This window comes from Poecilia mexicana, unplaced genomic scaffold, assembly GCF_051168715.1.
Source record: "Poecilia mexicana isolate PSO_F unplaced genomic scaffold, ASM5116871v1 scaffold_3, whole genome shotgun sequence".
In the NCBI taxonomy this organism is placed as follows: domain Eukaryota; kingdom Metazoa; phylum Chordata; class Actinopteri; order Cyprinodontiformes; family Poeciliidae; genus Poecilia; species Poecilia mexicana.
The window spans coordinates 25,763,221-25,789,674 of record NW_028263372.1 but is presented as its reverse complement, the minus strand read 5'-3'; the positions used below and the strand labels follow the sequence as shown (position 1 = coordinate 25,789,674).

The following is a 26,454-nucleotide window of genomic DNA, read 5'->3' as shown; positions in this document are numbered from 1 at the left end:
GGTACAATTAGATGCATATTTTGTTAATTTTGATCACTATCGCTTTAATAGGAAAGCCCATTTCCACCACACTCATGAAAAAAATAAACATTTCTCATAATTGTGACTTAGCAATCTCATAATTATAATCTCATAATTATGAACTACACTTTTTTAAATTCTCCTTTATTTGAAGTATTTTTTCACATAATGCCATTAAACACACCTAAAGGAAAAATCAGGAAGCACATCAATGAAGAATACAACTTAAATCCCTTCGAGTAAATCATGATAAATATTCTGTCTGAGATCACCGCAACTCCTGATATGTTTTGTGAACAGCATATTATAATTTCTAGACAGAATCTAAGTTGCTAAAAACTCTTAATTGCTGCACAATAAACTTCTTAAGAAAAAAATGCAACACAAGCTCCCAAAGAAAACAGATTTTAATGAGACATGATAAAGAAAACTTGTTTTATAAAACCAAATTTACAACTCAGGAAAAAAAAAGTCAGAGTTCATAAAATGATGCATGAAAATTGTTTGTCAGAGCAGTGATACACTTAAAAAAAGAAATAAAAACAAGTACAATACTTTCAGAAAACACTTGAATAATTTAACAATTTCCATGCAGAAGATGATAAAGACAGCATTGGCAGAAACTCACAGGGTTTAAATCATATATATGCAAGGAAAAACAGGACAGAAGAAACAAATCAGCCAAAAAAAACCCAACAAAAATATAAAACAAACTACGCCAGACATCTGAAGAGAACAAACACAAACCACAGGATGGATCTGCCTTTTTAAAACCATTTAAAACCATTTCCCTTGTATCATAAATAATTACAAATCATCTGAAAGGTTAAATAAAAGTTGTGTTTTTGTGATTGTCATCTGAGCCAGCAGCTGACATGTGCAAATGAAAACATCAATGCATCAACAACTCGTTAAAACCAGGAAAGTCCTCCAACAAATGGTCAGGCTTTACGGAGACAAACATAATACTGTTTTATCCTTAAAGGGAAAATATCGTCAGAGTTTAGAGACTGAAAATATATTTTAAAAATATAAATTCAATTTGGCCTTTCCAAGGCTTTTCAAAGAGGGTAAATAAATTTAAAACTGTTTTTCTGAAAGAATCTAAAACAGGAAGAAATGACCAAAAATGGACAATGATGTAACGTCACTAACAAACAGAGTTTGGTAGAAACTAGTTACATTTACATGAGTAACTTTTTGGGGAAAATACTTTTAAGAGTAGTTTTACTCTGCTGTACTTTTTACTTTTACTTGAGAAATTTCAGTATGAAGTATTTCTACTCCTACTTGAGTAAAATTTCTGAATAAACTTCACTGAATAAAGACCAAGTTTGTTTTAACCAAACCAGACAGATCTGTACAAAGTTTTCACATAAAATTATATTTTGATGCATCTAATGACGTAAATTTTAAATATTAAATTATTGATGCTTTGATCAGTTACTCAGTAGACTTTTTTACCAAATACTTTTTTACTCTTGAATGTCTACTTTTACTTTTGCATGGTTAAAAATATGCTGAAGTCGTGCCACTCTATTTTAATACATCCTTTAAACGAACAGCGCCACCCTTCGTTTTGGCTGAATAATTGCATCTTTAAATTTCCGCTGCTCTGCTGTTGAATGGACAGAAGAAGAAAAAAAACATTTATTTGGACTCCTGAACATAAATTAGACTTATTTTTAGTTTTTCTTGTTATTCTGATTTTTGCATGTGGCATTGTCTTTGTTTTTTAAAAGAATAAAAAATATTATAATAATGGTTTGTTTATAATAACTTCTGGATAAATTGTTGCCACTTCTTTCTTAGATTTTTTTATATATTGTTCATTTCCCTTAAGCTCTTCTTCCAGTTTATTTTAAAGTCTGTTTGGCTGTGAACACAACAGTTTGACCTCAGTCCCATGAAATAAGTCTAGATTTTGCTATAATAACTTTTTCCTTGGGATATTTTTAACCAGACTCAGACTTTTGCTTTTTCTCTTTCATATTTTGGACATTTCATGGAAAATTACCCTAAAAAGAAAAGTTAAATAATAGACGATATGAGCCCTTTAAGTAAAGATTAGAGAAACATTCATATTCCCTCTTTTACAGACGTTTGTCCACTTTTCTGTGAGGATTTTCACGGGTATTTTTTTTTATTAATTTATCCTCCACAAAACCAAAGAAAGCAATGAAATTCATTGCAAAAACAAATTTACGCCTTAGAATCGAATCAAAAGAGGTTATTGGGCTACATAATCACCTCAACGAGACAAAACTAAGGTTTACAAAGACAATAAATAAAGAACAAAGTCTGTTATATATGGAAGACCAAGTGGCGGAAAGTCATTCTGATTTCCTAAAATTATTTTTGGGAAAATCTACCAGAACAAACCGGATGTTTCAGCGGATTAATTCCCAGAATTCCCTGAAAGAGCAAACACACAGGCAGATTGAGCTTCATGTGGTCCTGCATCCATTATTTACACCAAGTAAATAACGTTAACAATATATTTTTTTTGTTTCTCATCGATAAAACATTTCATATTTTGACACAAACACTTAAGTAGTTCATGCGTTTTCTGCTGAAGTGGTCTGTGCAAACGAATGGCTATCTGACGATGTCAACTCCTAACAGAAAGAAATGCCTGTAGAAATATTGCAAAATCTTCAAAAATATTTTCTTAAAAAGTACCGGTCTCATGTGCAACATGATCAACAATCATTTGACAGCATGTACAGATGTGCACCGTTTTCTCAACGTTTTAAATATGCTACACAAAACCAGATCCTGATCAGTGAAACCCAGAGAGTTAAAACATGGCGCCGAGTCGGATCAAACAGGGAGCTGCACATTGCAAACGCAACGAAAAGGTTAAAATAAGTTATTTCACAATGATTTTTTATTCTTCTTTTCACCAACGTAGAACAAATAGAACATGATTGTACGCCATTAGGAATTCATGGATGGTAAATAATAACATTTCACGATGATTTGTAAAGATGCCTCAAAGCAAAGTTCATAATTAAGCTCCAAACATTCGTTTATATTTTTAAGATACACTTAGGACAAAGTGATTTCATTCAAAGTAGCAGACAGATGCAAAGTTTTATCTCTCAAGTTACATTTTCTGTCTTTTAAAAAAACTCTACAATAAAAGCAACACCTTTGGTTGCACCAATTACAAAACCCTTAATGAGATTAAATCAGACATTATTTTACGCATCAGTTAGTAAATTCGTTTGAAGCTGAAGTATTAAACTTCTCAGCAACATTTGTGCACATAAGACTTTCTTTAATTTTGACGGACAAAGTAAGAAAGCTGACAGATTTTCTGTCGTACAAAAATTAAGACATCACAAGTTAATTATCTTAGTTTTTCTTCAGATTTCTCCGTGAACAGGCATCTGAAACATGTTTATTAAAAGTGCACTGGAAATGTGTTCGCAGAGCGTCGACATTGCGGGTTTGAAAACGCCAAATGCATCTGAAGGAGACGACTAGCCACTCGATAAACGGCAGTAAGCTCTTCACGAGGAACGTTACCTCAACACCCGTCAGAGGATTCCTGCTATAACCCGGAGGAATACCAGTGCTGCAGCCGGGTTATCCCCCGACGGATCTGACCGAAGTAAAAGTCTGCGTTTCTGGAGAAGTCCTGGCAGACGGAGGACTGGGCGTCCCCCAGAGCGCAGTAGAGGGCGGTGCCGCCGACACTGATGACGACGGTAACCAGACAGAGGAGGAAGAGCAGCAGGCAGGAGTCTCCACCGCCAACATCTATGCAGAAAAACAATAAAATAAAATAAAATCACACGCAGACAGAGGCGAGTTGTTGACCATCACTCTGCAGCTCGGGGTCAAACTATCATATGTCAGAAGTAATTGATAAAACCTAATCAATAAATCAATTAATTGCATGATCAATTAAAACAAACTAACTGATTTTTCTGTTTTCTCTCTTTCTACCAAAAGCTGGATGATAAAACTCTTCAGTCTGGTGTTTTGTTTTTTTAAAATTTGTTTAACAGAAACTTCATAATTCATTTTATTTCTTGTTTCTGTTTAGTTTCTTTATTTTGGATATTTAATATGTCTTCCTGTTCCAGTGATGAATGTTGATCAGAATCTAAAGTTTATTGATCTTTAAGAACGTATTACCTGAAAATAGCATCAAAACAACAATATTATCGTTTATCGCAAAAACTTCAATTTATCATCCAGTAAAACAGATCTAATAAAACCAGTTAAACTCTTCAAATATCGATAAATAGCTGTCTCTGAATTCAGTAAGTTATTTGTAAAATGAAATAATATGGAACATCTTTTCACATTGATCAGTTCCTCAGAATGTTGAGATTGTTTTTGTGATTTTTGGCAATGAAAATTACATATTTTGTTGTGCTAATTTAGAAATATCTAAAAGTGTTAAAAGTGACTTTTTATTACTCTGCATATCGATCACAGACTTTAACTTGACTTCAAGTAAGGCAGAGGCAGCAGTGGAGCAAAAGGAAGAAATACTGCCACCTGCAGGTGGGAGTTAGTCACTTAAACCCAACATTTTTTTAACATTTTTACAGAAAAACATTTAGCACAAAAAAGGAGGGGACTTGTTGATTTTGCAGAATACCGAAGTAACATTTGCTTCCACTTAATGATAATTCCCAAAGTTGTTTTCCTTTATTGGTGACTTTAAAGAAATAAATCGAGTACCATGGTCATAGGTATCATCGGGAACTTTGAAGCGGACGCGTCTCTTGGCCGTGGGTTTCTCCGGAGTGAGTTCTGGGTCAGCAGACGTCCTCAGGCTGTCCACATACACACTTTGCTTCTTCAAGATGGAGACAAGTCCAGAGGCGGGGGACATCTGAGACGCACCGCAGGAGACAAAAAGATGAGACATTTCACAGCAGAGACACGTACAGACATAAACAAAAGAAACAGTGAAACAAGTTATGGTTCAAAGTGGACTTTGACGAGAGATGAACTTTGACCTGATCACACCAGAGCGTCTGTGACTCAAATTATGCAATAATGACATCAGTCAGCAATTTGAAGCCATTTTCAACCCATTTAGAGCAGCGAGAACCTGAGACATCAAACCTTAAACTAAAACAGCAAAAAAAGACAAAAAAAATGTTTTAAAAGGCACATTTTAGTTCTGCACTTTAAGATTGGTCTCTTTAAATGAAGCAACCGTCTGAAAACGTTAATCTAACTGCTTTACATCTAAAACACATATTCAAGGATTCAAGGACTGTTAGATTAGAGTTAGAAAATAGGGAATAATTTAAATGTGATTCATTATGTTTCCTTGAAAAGGTTAGTTTAGGTCTATGGGCAATAAAAAACATGTTCATTACATTTTTTGCACAAAAATCATTGTTAGGTAATGAGATACTAGTCTCTACACCCGAACATCTTTGAAAAGCAGAAGTGGAACCGACTGCACAAGCAACAAGAATTCAGTAAGTGGTGTCTGAATGGTAAGTCAACCACAAAACAGGTTTTTTCTAGCAGTCATTGTAGCATTAAAACCAGCTGACCAACAGGCTGGAGCTCTGCAGGGGTTGCTAGGTGACGGGCGGAACTCTGATGGGGTTGCTAGGTAACAGGCTGGATTTCGCTAGTGCCTGCTGATTTGGGACGTTACATTCAGAAGGTTTTTGAAACATCTAATTTTCCAGACACCAAAAAACCATAAGCCTTTTGCCAAAACCAGCTGGATGGGTTTTTTTCTTCAGCACATCGGCTGTTTTCAGAAGCACTTGAGATCCAAATGGAATGACAAAAATGTGCAAAATGTGAATTTTTGCACGTTTAACAGGTCCCCTCTAAAGAAGACGTGTCTTTTACAGGAGGAGGGACAGATCCAGGAAGAACCTTTAAAACATAATAAACTGATTTTCACTTCAATCTACTGCTGTGTTTTGAGAGTATCATACTCAATAAAAATAATAAAAAATGACAGAGAAACAGTCACCTCTTCGACTGTGATGAGCTTCGCCATTTCGTCCAGGGAAGAAGCTCTCCTGATGAAGTCGTAGTCCTCCTCTTCCTCCCTCTCCTCTGGATATTGTTCTTGCTGCTCCAAATCGGCCTCCTGGGAAGACAGCGCCTCCTCGCTCAGGCAGCTCTCAGAGTCCTCCTGCAGTCAGCATGGAAACTTAGAGATTTTCTATTTTGCACCATTTTGTTCAGACATTTTTTAACTCTGTCTGCTTATAAGGGCTGAAACGATTAATCAAATTAATCATGATGAATCGGTTATTGAAATAATCATCAACTAGTTCTTGATTAACCATTAACTGGAGTATTCAGACTCAAAAAAGTTAAATTGGTAAAAGGGCAACATAGTCAGAGCAATAAAAATTAAGCCAAAACTGTACAAAAACATACATACATTTTGCATTTAGGATAAAAAAAAACATAAATCTGTTCTACCCAGTTTAAATTATGTAGTAAAAGAAAATCTCCTAGTAAACACATTTTTTTAAATCTAATTATTAATTGATTAATCCAGAAAATAATCAACAGATCAGCTCTACACTCTGATGATGTGAGGTTTATCAGGAAGAGCTGAGCTGGTCACATGTTGCTGATATAAGTGTTTTTAGCTGCAGATGTTTGTCAACCATTCACTAAAGAAATGCTGTGTTGCTGCATTTTAGTCAATAAAATGTTTATTTTGTTATTGTAATGTATCTTTTAATGTGTTTCTAATATAAAAAAGGCTTAAATTAAGGTAACTGAGGTAATAACACTACATTGCAAAGAGTTCCACAAAAACATTAAATATATTTAATGTAAACATTCAAATGTGAACCTTTGTATTTACTGTTTGACACATTAAATAAAGACAAAAACGATTGTCAGCCATTAAGGAAAAGATTAAAACCAGAACCACCTCCTACTGTCTATCAGATTTTTGTTATGGAAAACATTAATTTTTCCCTCCAAGTTGAAAAAGAAAAACTAAAGCTGTAATTTGGGGCTGAAACGATTCCTCGAATGATTCAAGTTCCTCGATTATTAAAATTCCTCGAGGAAAATCATCTGCCTCGAAGCTTCGTTAAATTACGTTAAAAATATAATTTTCAATTTTTGCATAATGCTTCTCCAGGTTAACTTAAAAAGTGAGCTGTTATTGTTACTGGTTAGTTTTCTAAACTACAGAAAAGAAATAGTTAGGGATGCTCAGATGTAAAGAAACTGAGGAAGATGTTGATATCCAATAGTAATACTAGCTATGGTAGGAAAAATGTATTTTATTTGATCCATTTCTTATTTGATTACTTGTTAACTTATTTGATTAATTGTAAGAATAATCGATAAAATACTCAAGTACTAAAATAATCGTTTACAACAGCCCTACTGTGATTAATGAATGTGATGGAAATCTGTCTAAATAAAAACATAATTTGAAAAATAAAAAAAGGCTTAAATGTAAAAACTGATGAATGTGTCGTTTTTAAAAGATCAACCATCAGAATAATTGATAACTGAAATAATTGTTAGTTGCAGGCTGCTAGCAGCAGCATAAATCATTTAGGGTGTGCATAACATACAGAACCTACGAACAGAGCAGGGATGCCCACCCTAACAGCACACTAAACTGAAATTAACTTTAGTTTGTTTCATGACCATATATGGAAGAATAAATGATATACCTGAATGTCCTGGTAAAGGTGCAGCTTCTCGCTGTGCAGCTGCAGCTCTGCCCCACTGACCAGAGTCTCCACTGCAGGAGCTTCCTGACTCAGATGAGCATCCGGCTCGCTCTGCTTCTCCTCGCCGTCGTCCTCCGTCCCCTCGTCTTCCATCTCCAGAGCCTCTGCTGCCTCCTCAACCTCACTCTCCTCCTCCTCCTCTTCCTCCTCCTTCGCCTGTGCTTCCCGAGCCGGACCTAAATCCTCCTCCTGCTGCTCTGCGGGGCTGGAGCAATCCATTCCCCCAGCTGCAGAGGGGTGCAGCCCGTTTCCCCGAGCTGAAGCGGCGGGCTCTCCCCCTCCCTCCGCCTCTCTGCCGCCAGCTTGCCTTTGAGTCTGATCGGAACCACAAGGCGTCCTCTGTGAGCTTCCATTTGGGGGTTTCCGGTCCGTTTCAGGTGAACTGAGCCTTTTAATCAAATTGTCGGAAAGCGCAGGAGGACAGGATGAATTCTCGTCTCTCTGCTCCATCCCTCCTTCAACCAGATGGGCTGCAGGAAAAAACAGGAAAGGAAGTTATTTATGTATAAACATGCAAACTGCAACCAAATAATACTGTACTTAAGATAAATTTAAATGCATATGTTCATATTTCAACAAAAAATGCTGTGTGTAAATATTTGTAAACATAGTGTTCTTCTCTAAAGTTTATTTATTTATATTGAATGTCTGTAAACCTGTGAAACAGAGGTAAAACTTTACCTTTAATAACATAAAGTTACCTAATTTTTAAAGTGCAATCAGTAATACTTTTATAACAAATTTATATCAGTAATGATTTCTTGGTTAATGTCAAGTTGTCATAACAAAGACATTTTGAATAATGTCAACTTTGTATTAAAAGTGTCATAATTTACCGAATGACGCTTTATGACAACAGTCATAAATATTCATGAAGGCTTATTCATGTTCATGACAGGTGTTATGTCATGTTTATGACAGTGTCATGACAGTCTTATTCAACCCCCTTCAAATAAAGTGTTACCAGTTTATCTTTCACAAATTCAAACATTTAGGTTTAAAATCTAAAACTTGCTCAATTTATTTGACTTAAAGACTAAACGACAGTAGACACAACTAAATGTGGCTCAAATGTTTTACAGTGTGGCAGGTAAAACAGAGGGAGACCACAAATATCTCCATCTGAACTGTCTGCTAAAGGAACATAGACGACAGAAAGGAATATTTTAGAAGATATCATCCATCCTCTTTTCAATCAGTTTGAACCTCTGACCTCAGGAAGCCGTTCAGCTTCACTCTGACTGCTAAAAAAATCTATAAGAAGTGATTTATTCCCAGTGTAGAAACAATTCACCAAACTAAATGGTTACATTTAACTATAATATGAAAACTGATTTATTCTACGCACAAATAGTTGACGTGATTGTATGAATGTGATTTATTTTGATTCACAATGATGCGCTGCTTAGTGTTTCACATAAAGTACATTTATAGTTTCCACGTCTCACAAAATGTGACAAACTCCAAGAAGTATGAACATGTAATTAAAAAAAATACAAAGAATTAAGCATACAAATGACACGATTCTTAAAATGCCGCACTTACTTGAAATGCATGAAGGGCGGGAAACCCCTCCGCCACACTGAAGGCTCAAATTGTCCAAAAGAGCAACCTGAACACATATCACATATTTGTTACATTATATTAAAGCATCTAAATACATTTAACTTTAGAGTTTCTAACAAGGAAAAGGAGTGGTAGAATTAATAACTATTAGCAACTTGTGAGGTGGTCAACAGAAACGTGTAACTTTGCGAAACACGTAAAAAGGCGGAAACGATGCAAACTGAAAATGTCTTACCTCAGCATCTCGTGTCGTCGGTCTGAAAACAGGAGAGAGAGAATCAGAGGCTGAGCGGACAGAAGGTCCGGCTTGGTTTAGTGAAAGAAGATGTGTGACCCGTCTCTGCTCTCCCAATCTAATATTAGCCTGAACACATTTCCCTGGCTAATAAAACCTGGGTGTGTGGGTGTGTGTTTCTAAAATGTGATGGGAGGTCTGGGGGCTCACAGTAACATCATGGAGTAAAAGGAGTTTATTTAAACTATTGAATACAGTTTAAATAAACTACATGTAACTATATAGAGGCATAAACCGGAGGGACAGTTTGGATCAAAGTGTCTAGAAAAAGAGTGGAAGTTAAGGGAATGTCCTCTGAAGGCAAGGAAACACGACTCGGTCTGTGTGCGTGTGTGTGCGTGCGTGTGTGTGATGCGTGTGTGTGCTGCGTGTGTGTGATGCGTGTGTGTGTGCTGCGTGTGTGTGCTGCGTGTGAAACCTTATCAGTGCAGTGGCTCATATGTCTGAAAGTGCAGCGGCAGCAGCAGAGGACAGGGGACATATGGTTTACCCATCACTTCATTACTCATCACATTTTTGTGTTTCTGTCACTCAAACAGACTCGCATCACAGAGTTTACACAACACACAGCTGTGATTCGCAGAGGACCCAAAAATTTACTTAGCTAAGAGTAAAACTACTTTAACATATTTTACTCAAGTAAAAGTAAAAAGCAGCCATCCAGGAAATTACTCAAGTAAGAGTAAAAAAGTATTTGGTAAAAAGTACTGAGTAACAATCATTTAATATTTAAAAATTACATCATCAGACAGACCAAAATATGTAGTTAAATTGAAATTTTGGTATTTAAAGGACAAAAATAAAAATCAGGCAAAAGAAAATTTTTCCAAATCGTTTTCTTTCAATACAAAAACATGTGAAACTTTAAAGCAATTTGTAGGTGTGTGTCTTTGTCAATGATGTTTAACAATCATGTTCTAAAACATGATTGTTTAACAAATAATCATGTTAGAACATTTATTTATTTATGTGAATCATTAAAAAAAAAATCAATCTGTATCAACTGCTTTTGCTGGTAGGCTGAATTTCTCGCACTTTGGGGAGCCTGACTCAACAGTTCATGTAATGACTCCCTAAAAACATGCAGGCTTACCTGGAGTGTGTCTGGCAGATGTGTTTCAGAGAGTCCAGGTGTGTGGCTGCCAGCTCAGGAGACGCTCCTCCACAGTGACTCACTGAGAGGGAAAGAGTTCAAATTAAAGTGTGACATTCTAGATTTAACATTTGAGCACATGGTGAGTGATTCGTAGTAAATCAACACTGAACATGTTAATAATGTACTTTGAAAATGATACTGGGTTTAATAAATATATATATATATATATATATATATATATATATATATATATATATATATATATATATATATATATATACACATATATATATATATATATATATATATATATGAGAGAGGTGTGCTGTGTATTACCCCACTGCTGTTGAAGTGCATTCAGGTTTTCCAACACTCTCTGGTGGTAAAGCTGCTCTAGCTGGATAAACAACAACGCTCGCTGGTCTGAGAAGCTAAAGTCAAGACTTAAACACATGAACCAAAACAGAATGACCTACTACATCGTTCCATGATAAAAACCTGACATAGATCTTGAATTAACAGTAATTCTTTGTATTTTGCTAATAATAATCCAGACTTTATTGTGCTTTTTTTTAAATTGTTCTATTTTTGTCCATGTAGCTGGTACCCTGCTACCTGTAGAGGAACACAACACTCCTGAACACCAAAAACACGAACAAGATAATCTTAAGAGGCGCCTAATTCAGGACAAACTAGAACTGCACGATGTTAAGAAATCACACAGGGACTATTGACCTTTAGCACGTGACGTCACGCTTTCCAGAACTCCGCCCGCTCCGCCATGACGGACGTCAAAACAACCTATGCACTCCTGTAAAGTCTGTCAAAAAACGGACATGTGGCATAATATCGCTTTGATTTAGTTGATTTAACTTTAAAAATGGTCACAATGTCCTGCGAGGTCGGCTACACAAACAGACAAGGATAGAAATATTTTTTTATTGCAATGAGGAAATATGGCGGCGACGGATAATAGCTGTCAATCAATGACTGTCAGCTCAACTGTTAACCGCGGATTTACAGCGTACACTTTTTACAAGGTAGATTAACGTTCATAAACCTTATAAGTAAGTATGATTAGAAAGATATGAAATATCGCATAACGGAGAAGGTATGCGTCTAACCCTTGGTAACTATGGAAACAGTGCCCCACTGTCAAGTAGCCTAGCATGTATGGAGAAAACTGGTTAGCATCTGGTTTTTTGAACGTTTTTAAGGCTTCTTCTGTGTAGAGGGAAACACCGTTTATGACTTCATGATATAACTCATGTGGTGTGAAAGCGGGTAAAGTCGGTAATTTGATCAACACATCAGCAGGGAGAAGGTACGGATCGGTTTCTAAGCTAGCTGTTTCCAACTTTTGTAAATACCGTCAAGATACAACGACATGAGAGGCTGCAGAGTAGTTTTAGGTCGTACAGAGGGGGTAACCGGGTGAGAGGAAGAAGAAACACAAAGGCAGGAGAACAGATACATCGGAGGGCGGGGGCCTGAAGTCTCATGTTTATGGATATGAGCAGCCAAAACACAAGCCTTCTTTGACTCAGCTCAATGCTTTCTCTCACTAACTTACGCTCTACAGATTCATTGCAGCTAAGCTTGCTTTCCCTTTTCTCTCATGCATTCATGTGTTCACACCCACTGGCTTTCCCTCTGATTACGGTAAGCGCTGCGATTTCACTTGTCCTTCCATCATTCTTTCCTGTCATTAATTGTTATTCTCTGCGAGCATCATGTAGAATTAAACTTTATAGAGCCAGACGATAAATTGTCCCAGAAATGATTGCAATAAGCGATAATATTGCCATTTTGAGACCGTTTTCAACTAATATAATAATAATTAATAATAATAGCTTATTAATGCAAATAAGACCAGTCAAAGATGGAAAATATATATATTTTAAACAATATTTAACACTAGAACTGGAAAACTTTTATATATCCAAAATAATCAAACAAAGACACCAAATCAAAAATAATCAAAACTGATCATGAAGTCTTAGTAACCAAAACTGCGTCTTAAAAACAATAATCATTGAGCTTAGACAGGGAAAGTAAGTAAAAGTGGCAGGTTGTGCAAACTGGCTGCATACATGTTAAATGTTTGCAGTATTTCTCAAAATGGCGGCTTTTCAACAATATTAAAAGGAAGCATCTCTTTAAAGACTGTTGTCCAATTTATCATGCAATTAATTGATTTATTGTTTATCGTGACAGGTTTACCCATAACTTCAAATAAATAGCAACAAATTTATTATTCTGCTCATTTTCTGTCTGCTATAATAGTACTAAAATACTTAAATGAATACAGTTAAAACAAAAGCATGTACACATAACAAGGATACAGTCTTTCTGAAGGACGAAAGTCTCGGCAATCTGAAGGGAAAGAGAGGACAGAGTTTAAAAATGCTTTTATCTGATCAGCCGTCACAGAGACCAGAACACATTTTCACAAAAGATCATCGACGTGGAACAAGACGATACATCAATAAGTAAAGACAGAGATAAAGAAAAGGCAGTGATATATAAGATAAGAGCACTACAGGAAACTGAGCTGAGGAATAAAAATCATGATGTAGCAGGAACAGCGTTATTTTGTTTTACAGAGAATGAATTGTAAATAAGATGGATGAATAATTACAGAGGAAAACGAGAGATCGTATAATACCCTGTACCTCTTTTCAGCAAGCGTGGCGTACATGTCGCCCAGCTGATCTCAGAACAAGAGCAGCGTGTGTGAGAGCGAGGAAGAGGAGGAGGAGGAAGCATAAGGCTCTCGCATGTCAAATGAAGTGAGGGCGGTGACGACTGCTTGGCTTTCTAGGTAGCCTACTGGGATCAGAAACTGCTTCAGGCTGCTTTCTGTTCTGCCTGGTAGGTTTTTTTAAAGCATGTAAATTTAGTTCATACCACATTAATAAACTGCTGCTTCTAAATCCCACAGTTTTGAGTTTTATGACAGCAGTAAAATCTGAACTTTTTATAGTTTATGGGATGATGCATATATGCAATTCCAGTTAAAAGGGAGAATCTTTACAGCCAGTTTAGTTTAAAGTTTCAATTATTGTGTGTTTGTTGTTATATCATGAAACCTGACTGAATGATAAGTGTTTAAGTTGGTCAAGAATAATACAAACATGTGTCAACTGATTAGTTGCAGATCTAAAATAAAATAATAACAGCATGCACAAATAATAATATTAATTAGAGTAGAATTTTACATTCTTCAGAAACAAAAAGATTATTTAAACTTTTTTTTTTTTTTAAATTTTCAGTGACCAAATGTCACAGCCAGGATGTGACAACAAGCTCAACTCAAACGTTATGCTGCCTTCTTGTCAGGCGTCTTCCTCCATTGCTCCGACGCTCTTACTTAATCTGGAAGCCAGCGCGGGTCAGGTGTTCGCTGTCAATCTGACAAACATTAACCTGCCTTAGAACGTACGAGTTCAGTCACGCAGCTCCGCGAGCCAGAGTGAAACTAACACAGGGAACCTGAGGGTGAGCACCGAGTGTGAGTTTTAATGAAGTGTGCATCTGGCTCCTGAACATGCCAGCAGAAACACCCCGGCCCCAGGGTGCAAAGTGCCACTCTGAGGTCGACTGGATGAGTAGCAGCCCTTTAAATGCTCGTGTGAAAGCAACGGTTTGAATAGACGAGGCTGGCAGAAAGCCAGCATTACAGGCTGGAAAGACGCCTTTAAATGGGAAATGCCCGCCAGGCTTGGTGGAAATGCCCAGTTCAAAGTGTCTAAAGGTCACCTAATACGCTTCCTTCAACAAGTTACTGGAGATCCATGGGCTTTGCAAAACGTGTTCATTACATTTTTTTTGCACAAATTCATTCTTGGGTAAAGAGATTTCAGGCTGCTCAGTTCTGCCTATTTTGAGCTCCTTTCAGCAGGAGTTCATTTTAGGGCCTCTGTCACTTTAAATCCCAATGAGCAGCTGCTGGCCACGCCCCAAACTCAATGTTTATATTCACACAAAATAATAGCTGCAAACAGATGCGTATTTATACAACCGTACATCTTTGAAAAGCAGAAGTGAAGCCTCCTGCTCACCCAAAAAGAATGCAGCATGTGGTTTCTGGATGGGAAGTTCACAACAAAATATTTGTCTTTTCTAGGAGCCATTGTACAGGACATGCAGCGGTAAAAACCGGCTGACCAAACATGCTGGAGCTCAGCTTGTGTTGCTAGGCAACGGGGCTGGGCTAGGTAATGGCGCAGTGCCCATCGAATGTGACTTGCCAATCTGGAGGTTTCTGAAAAGTCTCATTTTTCAGACACCAAAAAACATCAACATTTTGCCAGAAAAATGTCTGGGTGTTTTTTTTTTAAATGTTTGGGCTGTTTCTCAGACGCAGCTGAGGCGCAAATGGAGGCACTAAAAAACATGCAACATATGAATTTTGCAAAATGGGTCCCATTTAACATAGAGGAGGCGAAAGACAAAAGATTACCTGGTGAAGGTACTGAGGAAGGTGGGCATCATCATCTCTTTCTGCCATCTGTTCCAGAGAATCCAGGAGAGTTGGGCTTAACGCAGACCCTGTTGACGAGGTTGAGGCTGAAGAATATTCAGCGACTGGACTGGAGGTAAACTGTTCCTGATTTGAGGACGTGGCTGTGGTATGACTTCCTGTAGTGAAGGCAGAGGGTTCTCTGTTGGTGACCAATCCAGTACTTGAGCTGCTGGTCGCTCCAGTCAAAGCAGGCCCACAGTTGGAGACAGGATCCTTGGAAGAGGTAAGCTGTTTTGGACAGGAGTCTTTTAATGTTGCATCAGAGGCGAGTGTGTTACATCTGGTCCCAGAAGATCCGTGAAGCTGAGTGTTTGAGGTTAAACCCATCGACTCCGTGTTAAATGTAGTCGCTTGACTGCAGATGGAAAACCCAGAGCTGGTGGAACTGGAAATTACTTCCTCTCCACTTTGACTCAGTCTCACTGAATTAATGGGATGTAAAGTTTCCGGACTGATGACTGGGATGATGGGGGATGCAGGTTCTGGACTGGTCCCGGGGCTGAAGTGAAATGGAGTTTCCAACAAACTGCCTGCAGAGGAAAGCACAGGTAGACGTCACACAGAAGAGACACAGATACAAGGAACTAGAGAGTGACATGGTTGAAGCAGGAAGTAGACAATACAGCAACTAAACTCAACAAAAACATTACACAGGCAACAAATACTGAATCTTTAAAGTGGAATGGTTAACAAAAATGTTGTTGGTTCCTGCACTTTAACCAGAAGGAATAAAAAAATTAACATTTTGATGGTGGCTCTCATTTGGTGTGTAGAGCCCAGAACCATAGTAAAGGTGTTGTCAATGTTCAATGTTATGATTACAATGAGATCAGTGCTGATTTACATACAAATGTGCTTAAGAGTGTTAGCAAAAAAAGCTTAATTTTAATAGACAGGCACTTTTGTTTTAATTAATTGCATAAATCAAAAATAAGCTTGATAAATGAAATGTTCTTGTCTCTCTCACTTTCTACAAATACTGGATGACAAAGTCTTCAATCTGGTGCTTTGGTCTCAATGGAGACTGCAGAATCCATTTCATTGTTTCAGGTGTTTTATTTATTTCCCAGAATTAAACGTTCATTAGAAATTAAAGTTTATTGATCTTTGACAGGGTGTACTTGCGTTATTATGCCATTTCCATTACATCACTTGAAAACGTTCTCAAAACAACAATATTTTCATTTATCAAAATAACTTCTGGGTCAATTAATCATCCAGCAAAATTTGTTATAGGTAGGCCTGTCGCGATAAACAATAAATCAATTAATCGCACGATAAATTAAACCCATCGACCTCATTTTAATTATCGGCTTTATCGTCTCTTCCTGTCTTTTTTTTTCTCTTGATGACACTGAATGAAAAAAGGCTCAACTCCTTTGCTCTCTACTGACCCTCCCTTCCTCATTTCCTTAGTGTAATGTCCAGCGAACACTACACGAGTTGTCGGCCCATTTTCAAAACCTGAGAGACACATTAGCCGACAGAAATCCTAGGTATAACTGTTCGATCGGGTTTGATCGTGCCGTGTGGTGTCCAGTCACCTGGGCACAAAATAATGGCTACAAGTCCAGTTAACTAATTTTAATGTCAGGCATTAATCAATGCTTTACTACAATCTACCTGTGACGCATGTGGCTAGAGTCAGCGTAAAGTCCTGACTGAATGAAAATCATTGTAACCTATTTATGTTAATGTAGAACAGCTGAAAAGTTACCGGGTTCATCAACTGCGGTAGCAATTTGGCTCCAGTTCCTCTCCTTGTCATTTCTATATTTTTTGCATGAAATGTTGAATAAACATTAATGTTGTTTCCACATATCATCACCAATGTCCGCTGGACTTCTGGTTGTTTGGGATTCCCCTCCCTCCGTAATTTCCCCTCAGAAGAGACACAGATTGGCTACCTGTCACATTCAACAGGCTGCATTAAGCTCCCAGTCGGGGAAAACCCCCGATTTAGATCGGAGCGGCCACAATGATCTAAATCACAATACACGATGATCGGTTATGAAATCACCAGCGACAATGTTAGATCACCCAATGATCTAAGATTGTCATAAGGGGAAAATAGAGGCAAAAATCGTGTAGTGTGAACTACTGCATTAGGCAGTCGGATGTGCCCGTCTTCTCTATTTACATCTAGTGATTACTGAAGGCCAATATAGTACAGACTTCATAATCTTCACTCTTTTGGTTGAATGCAGTATTTATTTCTACTTTGGCATTATGTTGTTTAGTTTTTATTCAAGTACGTTTTTTGTTGTTAAATTATCATAATTTACAAAATCATGCAAAGTTGGCACTTTTAATGGACTTTCAATGCAACTTTTAGAGAAACTTTGCATTAAAAGTGTCATTATTTATCAAATGGCACTTCATGATAACAGTCATAAGCATTCATAAAGACTTCGTTATGTTCATGACAGGTGTTATGTCATGTTTATGACAGTGTCATGTCAGTCTTATGCACACCCCTTCAAATAAAGTGTTACCGTAATTTTTTTCCTTCATTAAATGCTAGTGAACAGTAGTAGTCTGTAGCTAAGCTAATTATGCTAAATGGTTGATAATCTCACACAGTCTACCCACCTCTCTTGGAGAAAAACTGGGTTATAAATTAACACTCTTGCCTTTTTCTCTCTCTCCCTCTCTCTATTTTGTTTTTGAAAACTGATTTTATAACTTTTCTTAGCAGCATAGTAACTGGCACAGTCGCCGCTGTATTCAGCTGCAGCTTCTACTGACTGTAGCTGCATACATCATTGTTAAGCGCTCCAAGCAGGAATGAACCATTTAACGCAGATAGGGGGGAGTTCAGGGTAAAAACAGATGTGTGTTTTTTGGTCTGGGAGGGGCAACATTTAATTTTTACTGCTAAAAACAATCTTTGAAAATACAATATGATTAATTTTGTATTTGACAGGACCCCGATTTTTTTATTTTATTTTATTTCTATGAACAAAAAATAAATAATTAAATTGTGGAGGGCCCCCTGCTGGTCAGGGCCCCTAGAATCATCATCACTTTTCACCCCTTTACTGCGCCCCTCGTTCCAGTGTTATGTGTTGTTTTGAAAATAAAGTGCATCTATCTATGGCAGGAAATTGCATGTATTATTACGTCATTTCCATTAAATCAGTGTCAAAAGGTCTTGAAACAATATTATCGTTTATCGCAATAATTTTTTAGAAAATTAATCGCTCAGCAAAATTTGTTATTGTGACAGGCCTAGTTATAGGCGATATTGTGTTTCTGTTACAGTCAGAAGATGTACATTTCCTCTGACTTCACATACCCAATGCTAAAATTAACCCATAAAAAGCCAAAGTTTCCTTATTGACTTCTGTAAACAGGAACTATCTTCAAAAACCTGCTGATTCCTATTCTTGTCTTCTGCCATCTGCTGGAGGATGTCGATACTACAGGTTTCATACATTTTCTGTACTATTTGTAGAGTTTAAACCCAATTAACTTTATTTATAGCCCTGACCCAGAAGTAAACCTGACATATTATTTAAAACAAGTTTTTACTTGTCTCTTTCTTTTTTCTTCTTTTCTTTCTTCCTTTCTCTTTTCTCTCCTCAACATAATAAGCTGCCAAATCTATTTAGACAATAATAAGTAGATTAACACAACTTCATATCTTGCATTCTCGTTTGGTTTCTCTGTGTTGTATGTATTGTAGATTATTAAACGCGCCACATAACATGCAGAAAGAACATAGGTTGAGATTTGAACCCTGAACCTGCTTCCTGCAAGGCAACAGTGTCCAGGTTGCACCTTCAAAAAGCAGATTTTATGAAGTACTGAATGGTGACAGATATTTTAAAATAGTATGACAGAAAAACTGCTGAGTTTTTGTTAATAAATGTTGATGTTTTAGGTGTGCAAGTACATTTTATCAGTTGCTTTTTCTATAGGTTTCCTGATTTAATGTACTTTAAATACCAAAATAAAAGCTGCAATGCATTCAGCATAATTTAGACGCGAATAATTATTTCGGTTGTTGAACATATTTAATCAATTATTCAATATAACAATGAAAAATATTAATATTAAGATATTTTGTCAAAAGTTAATGAAGCTCACCCTAATTTACTCCTAAATCACTGCTTTATCCAGATGTGACTGACGCCCAGGTGAAGCTAACTCTGGTGAGTCATTTAGTATCAGATTTTAAGGTTAAACATGACTCCTCCTGCAGTTCTTTAATGTAAAAAAACTCACTAGGTTATGACGGCTTTGCTTTGGTGAGTGATTGCCACCAGAATGTGAAAACGTGCAGAGCTCACCACAGCAGCAGATATGTGGGAGTGTCAGATAACATGAGGGAATGCAGGAGGAATCCTGCATGTTCAGAGCTGAAGTAACATTTCAGGTTTAGGGTTAGGGTTAGGGTTTTTTCTTCACATCATTTCAAAGTTATTTCTGCAAAATATTTTTCTCATACTTTCAACCTGCTGATTCCCATTTTATGATTTATTAGCCATAATTCAGTGCTGGTTTGTGTTTTCTACTTGAATGAATAATTGCTTGTTTGTAAAGATGACACTGGGTTACAAAAAAGTATTTTTGGAAGTTGTATATGTTTTTTCAACTGAATCCAAAAAGGACATCCATTTTTCTCATTCTGGTCAGGTTTTATTCTAACTTGATTCATAGAAATCCGATCTTCGGACTAAATCGATTACATTTTTGTGACATTATCAATTCATTTCTGTTAATGTTTATCATCCAAAAAAGGTTTTAGAAGAAAATAATTGTTTCCTAACAGAGTGCAGGGTTTCCCCCAGAAAACTTGCTGACCCTGATGCTCGGGGCGTTAGGGCAATCATCCAGCCGGCCGCCATGTTTTTGGGTTTAACAATGTTTAAAGTTAACAGGAACTTTGATATTATCACTTGATAGTTGTGCGCTATTGGTAGATTAATACCTAGACACCAACCATAAAAAAGGTAATACTTAAAAAAAAACTAAAATCAATAAACAATGCTAAGCCTGGTCAGGACACAAGAAAAGCCTGGTGGCCCGCCAGGCTTATAAGACACTGTGGGAAACCCTGGAGTCTATTAAATAAATGTTACAAATTTTGATTTCTGTAAACTGAAAAACCCCAGACAATTTTTTTGGCTGTTGACCATTGTTATTTAAAAAACTAAAAAGACGCGGAGAGATTCAAAACGACGATCAGCATGGATGTTTGAGCAGTACCTGTCTCCGAATAAGAGGAATCAGTCATCAGATTGTCTGGTGATTGGCAGCATATCAAAGAACTTGACGCCTCAGATTCCTCCTCCTCTTCCTCTTCTTCCTTCATCACTTCATCCACATCTTCCTCCTCATCCATGTCTCTGCTTCCTATTGAGTATCCCTCTATCCCCGTTTCCTCCTCCTTCTCATTGTTGCCCAGAGAGGGTTTCTGGCCGGGGCTGCGCGTTCCTCCCTCATCGTTTTGGGGAAGAGGGAGAGTTTGTGCGAGTGTCTCATTGAGGTTTTGCGTTTGGGCGGTGAGGGCCTCCGAGTTTGACAAGTTGTCACAGAGATCAAAGCCATCAACGTGAACTTGTGACATCGAGTTGCCCTCCATCTCAAACAGACCTGAGGATAAAAAGATTGGATCAGCTGGGTACAGAAAAGAATAGAAATACATTTAAAAACAAAAGAGAGGGCCTCATTTTCCTTTGTACATTATTTAAAGACTGTCTGTTGCAACTTGAGACAACAGCAACCACAGCATCGCTAAAATGCTGCCAAAACAACCTCCCTTGTTCTCAGTTGCTATTTTCTCTCTAAATCACATATAATTACTACTCTACAATTGCTCTGAGCTTTTATTCAACCATAGAAACGTGAAAAGTAACCACCATGATCCATTGGCTTCTGCAGTGAGGACCAGCGGCTGCAGTCAGGGAAGCCTCTCTTCAGGCCTGCAGAGACGACAAAAACAAGACTAAACAACCCGACTTCAGACAAAGCTTAAACATGGCCGACAGGGTTTGAGTCCATTTAGACAGAAAACAAACATGTGAAACAAGTGTGGCATCATTCCCAAGCTGTCAAATGAACCTCTGAGCCAGAAGAGATTATCAACATGAAGTTACAGTCCAACTCTTTTCTTTTGTCTTAAACCTGCATGACTGCAGCTTTCTTCCAGCTGATCATAACTTTTAACTGGTAAAGATCTGTTTTTACTGTCAAACATTCACTCTGCAGCATAAGAAAATAATTACATGCTCAGATGAATCACAAAAACACAAAATCTTACCAAGGATTTTTGTCTAATTTCCAGTGCAAATATCTTAGTGCATTTTAAATAAGACAAAACTAACTTACAAGTAGCTTTTCACCAGTTTCTAAGAGCTTATTTAGGTAAATAATTCCCAAATATTTATGAAAAAGTGTTGGCTGTAAGTGAGATAACCTGGCAGTGAAGCTAGCACCTTTTCATCAATATTAAGGAATTATTTACTTGAAACAAACTCATATTTCTTGCTGAAAACTTGCAAGTTAGTTTTGTCTTATTTCAAGTGTGGTAAGATTATTTTATTTTTATTTTTTGCAGTGTAATCAAGTTTAAGGTCCTGAGTTTCACCACCCTTGTTTTTAAGACAGAGGAATAAAAGTATTAACGTTTTTCTGTTCTTAAACTGCATATTTTGCCAAACTCTGATTGTTAAAATTTTCTGGCAGTTTTTAAATTTTCTGGACATTAAATTATGACCCATTTTTCTCAAATTTAATTCAATTCAATTTAGCAGTGTGGAACATGTTTAATTCACATGTTACTTAGTTGAAAATCTGGAATAGATAAATAAACCTGGATTACACAAAATCAAGAAAATTATGGACAACCCCAATAATCTACTTCATGAGAGAAAAACAGTGTCTTCAGTCAGAGGCTTCTTCAAAACCGCTGTAACACAGACTGCTACAGGAGATCTGTGCTGCCAACAGCCATCATCATCATCATCAACAATAACTCTGAAAAATTTGAATTAATATGAATAACAACATTTAATTTCCCTTTGTGATCAATGAAGTATTTTTGATTGAACTGAATTGGAAAAAGCAGGCAGGTGAACGAACAGGTAAATCAACGTAAAGCGCAAATCAGTATTATGCAACAGCACAGTTTTTTTCTTCACTCTTACTGCCTTGCTTCTGTTTACAGTTGACTCAGCAGCAGTCAAGACTGACACAACCAGATTAACCACTTTAAGCTTTCACTAACCCCTAGACCTGCCCTTCAACAACTGGTCCGAACCCAGATTTTAGACTGGAACTGGTTAGGCCATCTCTTAAAAATCAACGTTTAGGTGGTAAAAGTACTGGAAATTCCCTTAATAATGTAAAAGGAGATAAAGGCATAAATTAAAATCAAGTTTAGGAGAAGGCTCAATACGAAAACAATCCGAAATCTCACCCAACACGCAGATCCAGGTTAATTACAGCCGATCTCAGAGGAACAGAGCTGTCCCAGTTTTCTGCAGCTTATTCCATCTACAGGGAGGTGAGCGCACATAACGCGTTGTGACCACCTATGTTTCATAAGCAGATTATATTTTAACAAGAGACGACACCCTCTGAATGAAACGACTGTTTGCTTTTCCTCACCTTTTAAAAGAAACGGACAAACTTAGCACGGCTCCAGCCTGCGACTGATCCAACAAACACACCGAGACAAACATCTCTGACATTTAAGTTTTACGCTCCAGCAACCTCAAGATCACAATCACAGACGCTATTCTGACCCGTTTTAGGAGTTTCTCTGTTATGCAGGATCTGGTCGTCAAACGATCCTCTCCCACAGAGACATCCGTCTCCAAACAGCCATCCTCTCTTCTTTATAATCAGTGCCCTCACCCCACAGGGGGCATGAATAATACACGACACAAGAGGACAGAGGCAGACAGTGGCTTTCAGCCAAATGGACAAACACGGAGGATAAATATCCCGATCTGTTTGTTAAAACTCACCCACTAAAAACTAAAGTAACATTGACTTGGTGGAGAAATAGAAAAACATAAAATTAGGAGAGCAAAAGACAAAGTTACATTTAAATGTTCTTAAAATGAGGTAAGTTAGCTAAACTTTCAAAACATTTTCATGTCAAACGTTTTGTCATTTGCAAGAGCTTAACTCACATTTTAAAATGATACAGTGCTTATAAGTTAAAGACCAAGAGAGGGAGAGTTTTTCAAAATTATGGACACATGGACACATTTCCAGAAGCTACAAAAAAAGCATGTGGTAACTTATCGATTTAACTGATTTTTAGCATAGAGACACTCAGTACCAAGACCTGCACAATATATCATCATCGCATTGTCACTAATTGCGTTTCCATTGACAATAATTGTGCAAATTGGAATTACAAAAATAAATTTGCTTAACAGAAAAACAGCAATTTTTAAAAAAAAAACAGGGTTTTTTTTATGAAAAGTTTTTGTGCTACGATGAAGTGGTGAATCAAAATTAGTATAATTTACAAAACTGCAATGGAAACTTTTTTTTTAATCATGCGTGCTACTACTGGCAAAAATGATAAAGATGATGACGCAGCATATTTTTGATGACTTATTGCATTAACAAACGTAAGGCAAATATAAACATATTTTAATTGTATCTCTTATTTAATGGAAACACCACAAGTGCGAAATTGGGTTTTGTTGACATGAGTGGAATATAAACAAAGTTTTGTGCACATTCGTAATGAAAATACAACCATGGGTAATATGCATATTGCAAAGAACTGCCTGGACTGTAAAAAGTATTGGCTAATTTTTCAGGTGCCATGCTTTAAAGCCCTGTGTGCCATTAATACAGTATATTTGTTAACACTTGCCTAATGCAGAATGAAAATGTTTTTCAAGCAAAAGAGGCAGCATATTGATCAATTTATTAAAAAAAATACAACTAAGCCCAAACATCTTTGATATAAAACCTTATTGAGTTGGAAATAATGGATAAACTTGTCTTCTAGTAGCTGGATAAACTACTCACAATCAACCAAAAGCAGGAATGTCTAAAAAATGTATTTATTTATTGCAAGTCATATTGTCATAGTAACTCTCACCAATATTATTCCATGTTGCATATTTTCCTAATTCTGTACTTCCCTATTATTAACATGACTAATAAAACTTTTGTTAAGTCTGTTGGTTTTGGTGTCCCACCAACATCTGGCGCCCTTTACAAACCCTCTGGGTGCGCCCCTGGCATTTTGCCGACACTCGGTGAAATCTTGTAGGTTGCTATAAAACCCCTGAACTCTGCAGTTGAACTATCCCAATCAGTTGGGTGGAGCGCTGATGCTGGCTACAGTTCAGATCTTCTAAGCCACAGTAATGAATAACAGAACAGCTCAGACCTTATGTCCATATTTTACATTCAGCGTAAATCCAAAAGCACAGCATGCAGACAAAATAAGATGCCAGGTCTCCAGAATGAGACTGATTATTTAGTAAATAAAACCGCATAGCTGTCCGCAGGCAGTTTAGAAAGCCAGGCGTGACTGACAGCTGAGCTTTCAATTAACATGTTGTATGTGTGATCTGTCAGTTGCGAACGTTGCTTTTGAAACACGAAGCAGAAATAATAAACGAGGTTTGTGCTGCTTCACTAAAAAGACGGAAAACCTCTGAGAGGAACTAGAAACAAATACTTCATTTTAACCCATTTAATGTGGAATCGCTACGTCTGTCTTGACGTTAGTGGATGTTGCTACCAGGCTAGCATTAGCTAGCGCCCAGCCAAACAGGAGACACATCTGGCCACCTTTAGGAACCCGCACCGTCATTTTCTTTACGCTTCCACGCACTAGCTGTAGTGCCACTGCTGCAACGGAATAAACGTTACGACGCAGCGCGGTCAGGACGTACTTACGGCTGAAGAGAGAGGCTGAAGGGCGGAGAGCTCAGCATCAGACACCTTGCCGAGGATGTTGTTGTACGGAGTGTAATGCAAGCGCTACCCGCAGTCAACAGACAGCCAGGGGTCGTTGCTGCCGCTCTCCTCGGGCCCGGGCGGAGTGTGTCAGCTACACCGACCACGAGCTCTAGCGCCATCTATCGTCCATGTTTCACTTTGTGTTTAGCGTGACAGAAAGCAGCACAAAAATGTGAAGGGTGCGACGGTGTGTTAGTCATTGTATACAGAAAGAAGTTGTAAATTTCCGCCCAAAAAAAAAAAACTCATAAATTTTCTAGAAATTTCTAGAAAAGACGATGATTTTTTTTTGTTTCAAAAGTTTAAATTTTGCTAAAAAAAAAAAAAGAAAAGAAAGAAAAAAGCCTCAGACATTAATAATCTCAGAAAATTTCTACAGAAAACAAGTAATGTTTTGAGTCTAAAAATGTCCGAGAAAAAAACGCAAATTTTCAGATTAATCTCAGAAATTTTCAAGAAAAAGTTTTGAAAAGTCAAAAATTTGCTAGAACCTCAGAAATGTTGAATTTAATCTCAGGAAGTTTCTAGAACAAACAAGAAATTTTTTTGAGTTTCAATTAAAAGTTTGAATTTTGCTAGAAAAGAACTCAGAAATTCTTAATTAATTTCAGTAAATGTCTTTACTGCAAGGAATTTTCTGAGTTTGAAAAGTTGAAAATTTCTGGAAAAAACAGAAATTAAAAAAAAATATATTTTCTTAGTTTGAAAATTTTCTTTCAAATTTGACCTAAACCACCTTGGGCCACATACTACCCAGTGTGAAAAGAAAAAGAACTTAGAAAAGTAGATTTTTGTCCAGAGGAAGGAGGACTGGTATTGAGACCTGTTTCTACCAGGTTTGTGCACTGAGACAGATAATTTTCCAAACAGGTCATTCAGATTTGAACATCCTGAACATCAGTTTATATATCTTGTCACAAATTATAAAGTAGATTTATGCCTAGACTTAAACTATGTCATCCTAACATACTCTTTGATCTGAACCGTTTAAGATCTGGCTCTATCTTCCTATGACCAGTTAGCAGTTTATTTACCACTGCACTGCATCCAATAACTCTGGCCCTTTTGAAGAAAAGCATCCCCATAATATTATGCTGCCACCACCATGTTTACTCGAGGATATAGTCATTTGTCTTCACATTTTGCTGACTTTAAACATTCTTCCATAAAAGCCAGATTTGTGGAGAGCACAGGGTTGTTCTGAAAACAGATTATCTACCTGATCTGTGGGTTTCTGCAGAAACAATTAGACAAAAATGTGGAAAAAAATGATACA

At 37.1% G+C, this 26,454-nt stretch overlaps 1 protein-coding gene across 2 annotated transcripts; it reads right to left on the bottom strand.

Annotated features, from left to right (window-relative positions):
* Window positions 1-410: 410 nt before the first annotated feature.
* On the bottom strand, window positions 411-26,321 carry cnsta (consortin, connexin sorting protein a). Of its 2 annotated transcripts, none has more exons than XM_015010423.2 (13): window positions 25,112-26,321; window positions 21,095-21,157; window positions 20,442-20,828; window positions 15,165-15,757; window positions 13,045-13,075; window positions 11,036-11,122; window positions 10,697-10,778; window positions 9,544-9,565; window positions 9,288-9,354; window positions 7,683-8,212; window positions 5,996-6,160; window positions 4,726-4,879; window positions 411-3,789 (listed from the first exon to the last, which is right to left on the bottom strand). In XM_015010423.2, the coding sequence occupies exons 2-13, from the start codon at window positions 21,102-21,104 to the stop codon at window positions 3,581-3,583; spliced, it is 2,337 nt and encodes a 778-aa protein (XP_014865909.2). In that variant the 5' UTR covers window positions 21,105-21,157; window positions 25,112-26,321; the 3' UTR covers window positions 411-3,580. The 2 variants fall into 2 exon arrangements, with proteins under 2 accessions (XP_014865909.2, XP_014865910.2); XM_015010424.2 differs by having other exon boundaries at window positions 25,116-26,321.
* Between the last annotated feature and the right edge of the window lie 133 nt (window positions 26,322-26,454).

Excerpts from the sequence above, each read along its gene's own strand:
- cnsta (XM_015010423.2), bottom strand. Across the intron at positions 15,758-20,441 it reads TTCCTCTTATTCGGAGACAG|GCAGTTTGTTGGAAACTCCA; the intron begins GTACTGCTCAAA and ends TTTCCTCTGCAG. Across the intron at positions 3,790-4,725 it reads CGATGATACCTATGACCATG|ATGTTGGCGGTGGAGACTCC; the intron begins GTACTCGATTTA and ends TTTTCTGCATAG.